The 6,115-nt window shown below is 31.8% G+C and overlaps 1 protein-coding gene across 1 annotated transcript; it reads left to right on the plus strand.

Moving 5' to 3' along the window:
• Positions 1–851: 851 nt before the first annotated feature.
• LOAG_11209 (hypothetical protein) lies at positions 852–5,667 on the plus strand. The gene is made up of 9 exons (XM_020448314.1): positions 852–951; positions 1,871–2,000; positions 2,563–2,658; positions 2,929–3,116; positions 3,217–3,347; positions 3,786–3,982; positions 4,588–4,718; positions 4,935–5,003; positions 5,334–5,667. The coding sequence occupies exons 1-9, from the start codon at positions 947–949 to the stop codon at positions 5,479–5,481; spliced, it is 1,095 nt and encodes a 364-aa protein (XP_020301531.1). The 5' UTR covers positions 852–946; the 3' UTR covers positions 5,482–5,667.
• Positions 5,668–6,115: the final 448 nt, after the last annotated feature.

Raw genomic sequence — 6,115 nt, forward strand, 5'->3', positions numbered from 1 at the left:
ACGTAACGCGAAATTTCAATTATTTGTAAAAACGATTCGTACGTAAGGTAGAAAGATAATAGTTTGCAAAAGCACGTAACGTGAAATCTCAGTCATTTATAAAAACGATTCGTACGTAAGGCAGAAAGATAATAGTTTGTAAAATCACGTAACGTGAAATTTCAATCATTTGTAAAAACGATTCGTACGTAAGGTAGAAAGATAATAGTTTGCAAAATCACGTAACGTGAAATTTCAATTATTTGTAAAAACGATCCGTACGTTAGATAAAAATTTTGTTTCATCTTATGCACGTTTTCACATCAAATGCTAATTACTAATAAAATCATTCGTTAGCCTTCATCATGTATACACGTGAATTTTAATCGTTCAACATATCAGATAAAGTTAATTAGTTGTAATTAATTGAGAGAGAAAACTTAATTTCTGACAAATTAAAAAAGTTTCCTTAATTTTCCATCAAACTTTTTCTTTTTTCATAAATTTAATTTTTTTACTTTAATTTTCTTTCACATCCTGTTAGCCTCTCTTTTCCAAAAGTTCTCTCGCTCAGCACTTTTTTTTTATCCCTCATCTTTTCCACATTTTATTTCCTATATCCTTCATGAATTTCCTCAATTAAACTTCGTGCATACATCACTTCGCTTTATGTTCTCTGAAATGTATTTTTGTTTCATTCTTTTGTTTATGTCAATTCCTTTCTTCATACTTTTACAAATGTAAGTGTGGGTAAGTATTACTGTAGTAATCAACTGATAAGAAACAAATTTATCAGTTCACCGATTGTTTCACTGTTAGAAAAAAATACTGATAATATCAGTGTGGTAAGTAATGATTATTATACATATTTCTTCCAGAGCAAACAATATGCGACTTTGCTGAAATTGTACTGACTACGCCAACAAATGAAACTTTCAATATTTTCAACAAAAACTACCGTATCGTAATGAGGTTAACTTCATTTCTATTGCTTTTTTTTTTTTACAATTATTTAAGTGAAGAAAGAATTCCAATTTCGTAAATCTCAAACAGGTTAATTAAATATAACACATATGTTTTGCGTACTATTAATCCGTATGATTAATTATCATTTATCCACGATCGCATAAACAAATTAAATGAAATGATTTGTTAATTTTCAACCATAATTGCTGTGTATTTGAAATAGAACAGTTGACATGTTAAACATGTTAATAATTTTGGACGTAATATGTTTAATGTGTAAGGCGTATCAAGTATGGAATTACGTTCTCGTTAAATATGACACTGTAATGAGGATAATGCAAATGGATATATTCTAATCAGTTAATGTTCCATGCCTTGAAAGGTTGATAACCGTTGGCATGAAGTCGTCTTATGTAAGAAACTAGCTAATGGTATATTCCAAGTTATGGGTATGCTTTTTTTTCTTACTGTCACAATATGTGTGACCATTTTATACGTAACAGTTTTGCTAATTCTACAAACATTTCTATGCTACACGGATGTATTTCGTTGATTGAACAAAATTAATGTAAATCATTCGGTTATTTTGCTGAAAAAATTCACCTGCATATGTAGAGCTATTTGGAAAACCACAAAGATGTAATTGCTGGGATTAAAAATTATTGTGTTATCAGTTATAATTGTGTCCTTTGAAAAAAAAAATCGCGATAAACAAGATCATTTTGTCTTCGTGGAAAATCCATGTATTTCTTAAATGTGCATATGTGTTTACTAGTTAAAACTATATCATTTGTTATTTGCAAAAACAAAAAACAAAAATAAAGGTAAAAAAGTACAAAAATAAAAAAATGAAAATTCTTGAGCACTTTTTTGTTTCTAATATCAGCACTTTAATTTGGTCGATATGTATATATTTTTTTTGCAGTCAAAAATCAGTGCAATTAAATCACGCTAATGAAAAACGGAGTGACCGGAGTGCAAGCGCGATTGGACGAAGGTTGTATTATCCTCGACCACAACTTCAAACTTCTGCACTTGTTTATTGTGCATTACAGGTCTGTGATTGTCATTGAAAATTGCCATTATTACTTTGCTTTGCAACATATTTGAACTCATAAACCTTGACTCTTTCACCTTTCCTTAATATTTTTTAAATCATTTTCGTGTTGAGTGCCACTGAGTGCCAAATGATATCCTTTATCTTGCTCTCAGAAAATAGATTTTTTGGCAGTTGGCGAAGTGTTGGGGTACAGCGCTAGTACATTGCAAAATATATCTGATTCAAAACCATCACTAGAAGAAAATCATTGGAGATGAAAGAGAAAAGGGACTAGTAAAAGGACGAGTACTTAGCAGAATATTTATTTACTTTTTTCACATAAATCTAAGATATTTCAAGTACAGAAATTACTGAAATACTTTTTAGTTTTCCTCAAACATTCTTGCGTATGGGAACATATAACAAAATCTTATGAAATACAGGACAAAATTAATATTTGTTATCAAATATTAATCGATGTTATTGGATAGATAAATAAAAGGTGTTTGCCAGACATTAAGTTACGATAGAATCAGATTTCATTGTATGTTGTTCGCTCTATTTCAATAAATTTTTAGGTAATGTTTATATCATTCTTGTTCAGTTACAATGGTATTAGTGCTGGCGATGTTTTGTTTCCCATTTTATCGTGGATATCAGAACACTCTCAAAAGGTATACTTACAAGTTCCTCCTGCAAAAAAAGAAAATTTTTACAGTTAAGTTCTGGAAAAAGCTTATTATACTTTTATTTTTAATAATGCATAGCCGATTGTTCCGCTTATTTCCCTGGATATTAAGGTTGCCTACTTTTTTCGATAAGGTTCCGACTGCGGCTTATTGAAATGCCACATATAATTTGTTCTTATGATGCTCATTCCACATCAAAGAATAACTTTATCATCCTTATTGAAGTTTCATTATGTTTGTTCATCAATATTTCAGCTTCCATTGGTTCAAAGTATCAATGAATTAGTCCGTCGATTGTTGGATAATCTACTTTCTTTGATTAGCCATGAAAATCCTAAAACTTCGACATCTCCAACCAAAGGAAGTCGTGTAAAACAAAAAGTGAATACGAACAGTGTTGTATTTATGAAAAAAGTTGATGCTAGCCTACCCGTCTTGACGAAGTATGACTTCTTCTATCCATCACTGGATTACTGATTCTGTTAATGTCATTTGGTTGAATTCTTTTGCTAATGATCCATTTTATGGAGTGGGAAATTACAGGGAACAGTTATCTTTCTTCGATGGAACGCGCCCGTCCAAGGGAACATATCTCTCCATACTGGGTCGTATATACGATGTGCAAAAAGGTGTCAAGCATTATGGTCCCGGTGGTTCATATCATTTCTTTGCAGGTATCTCTAAGCCATTTTTCGTCGCATGCCTAAGGAATTATTATTTGTTTATCTTATATGGAGAGACGGATATCCATCGCTTATTTCTGACTAATATTTAGTTGGAAAAACCTGACCCAGGATGGTACTTTCACAAAGATTTTAGATGATCGGTCTTGGAACGATTAGATTTGTCCAGAGAGAAATATGAAGAATGAGAGGTTGAAGTAGTTTTGTTCAAAATACGACGTCAACATCGTGTAATCATGACTACTGAAACATGGAAGATCGATCAAGCGCTTTTGAAAGTCAATTGATATAGCTACAGTTAGTATAACATGGGGAAACTCGTTAGTAAATTATGTTGATTATAAGAGCAATAAACATGGAGGTCCCGTAACTCGTTTTATGTTCCCATAACAAAAAATGCGTTGTTATTAGATTTCAGTTTTTGTTCAGGTCGTGATGCAACGCGTGCGTTTGTCAGTGGCGATTTTACCGAAAAAGGTCTGGTAGATGATGTTGAAGGTTTTAGTGATCAGGATCTGTTGGGTATCTTTGACTGGATCAAGTTCTATGAGAAAGATTATGATCTCGCCGGTTATCTTCAGGGGACATACTATGATGCTTCTGGAAAACCAACTTCGCGTTTAGAAGTATGATTTTCAGCAATTATTTATCTGATTATTAGAACTAAATTTAGCATAATTAAAATGAATAACGAAGAAACTAATCCTGTTAAATGAGCTCTTTATTTTACTCGAAATGATATCATTACATAGCAATGACTAAAAAATGAAACCTTTGTATTAGTGATAGATTCTGATTACACTCTTTCTGAAGAGGACAATCTGAAGTACCTTTCTTTTAAATTATCTTTGTTTTTCCATCCATTGCTTTATAATGCAGTAGTTTTAGCAGTTATGAATTTTTTATGCATAATTTAATGCGTAGTAATGGTATATAACAACACGAAAGAGTGAACCTTTATACTGATAATGCCGGGATCATATGTGCTTGCAAAACTCAAAACGGGTTCTTTTCGATATTGCAGAAATCACGTGTATAGTGATCTACCATGTCTTAAGTATATTGTAAGTATCGGTCATAATTGATAATATGAAAATCAGAACCAAGAATTGTTTTAATGAAGTTCCTGAAATCTTGTCCAATCGTAATACCCTCATGCATACATTTTGTCTATGATTTAAAACTGATCTAACTAATGATATCAAATCTGAAAAGGAATTCTAAATCTTAGGAAGTAATCAAACTGATAGAAAATGCACTTCACTGGAAAGATATGCAAGCGGAAGAAACAAAAATTTTCCCACCTTGTAATTCTGAGTGGCAAAAAGATATCGGTGGGCGAGTGTGGTGTTCAAAGAAAAGGTTTTTTTTTGTTTCTTGTTTTTTTTTCTAGCTTTAGTGGTCGTAAATAACTGTTGCTTATTATTGTAATTGCTTTTACTTATTTATGATTATTTGCATTTATAATTTTTCTATTTTTCCATACATGTTTCTTTTCCGAAATATAGCAGAATAAGGTTTTTTTCTTTTCCTTTTTTTTTTTTGAGGGGGAGATTTTAATTCCGAATTACATTTTAGTGGTGGAATCGAAAGAGATTGGGTTGGAGTGCCAAGAAAAATGTTTGATGCGAGATCGAAATCTTATCGGTACATTAAAATTCTCTACTATAGCGTTTCATTTTATGAACAATTTTTCTAAAATTAGTTTTATAAATGCTTTTTGAATTGCCCTTTTTTTGAAACTACTATTCATACATGCAGTTATGAGAGGTACTTCAAATTTCATGTACATCGTCATTACAAAGCATTTTTTAAAATATTTATGATAATGAATACACGCACTGAGCGGAAATACTGTTAAATAAATGAGAAAATAAATTAGCTATGGTAAAGACAGTTTCCTTCTGAACATATCTGCATATGAACTTCTTATTTTATTGTCACAGCGGCAGTTGTAAGTTATTGTCTTCTTTGCAGGTGTGCATGTGTGAAAAACTTTGGTGCTCCTCTTTCGAGGTTTTCTGGGATGAATGAAAATGGTGGACATGGAGACTTAGGAAATCCCAGTCTGAAGGAATATGAAGGTTGCAAACCGACATCGACTACTTGTAATGATAATTCTTAGCACTACACGAGATTTGCATTAGTAAAGATAGCTTGTAGGGTAGTGTACTGTTTATGATTGTTCCCCGTGATCCATTTCAGCTTTATTTTTATCAGTCGGTCTCATCATTAGTTTAAAACAGAGGCAACCCATGAATAGGTCTACCAATGGATCGATCTGAGTAAATTGTTACACATTTGGCATGTTAGGATCTTCAGAAAGCCGATATTTGCTCACGTTCGACTTGCAATTAGTCATTTAAAAGAACGCAGAAGTAAATGGAAATCTCATATTCCTGGAAGAACAGAAATATTTATCAAATGCAAGGAAAAAAACATATCTATTTGTATTAAAAATGAATGTGAGATAAAGGAAATTTAAGTAAGTTGAAACTTTCGAGGTTTATTTCTGGGTCTTTCCATATAGTGTAGACTAACAGATTTTATGCAGTCCTAAAACTCTTGGTCGTAAGAAAATTAGTCGCTTGAATATTACCGACCGGTAGAGATATCTTTTTCTTCAATACTCATGTTTATGATACACATTTATAAGTAACGTAATGGTGTAAATACATTCTATAACTTTCGGTTTTCTCGTCACACAGTTCTCCTTTGCAGTTGTGGAATTCTTTTTTCTTTTTTTTTTCTTTTTTTTT

The sequence above is a fragment of the Loa loa genome (assembly GCF_000183805.2).
Source record: "Loa loa unplaced genomic scaffold supercont3.544, whole genome shotgun sequence".
Lineage (NCBI taxonomy): Eukaryota > Metazoa > Nematoda > Chromadorea > Rhabditida > Onchocercidae > Loa > Loa loa.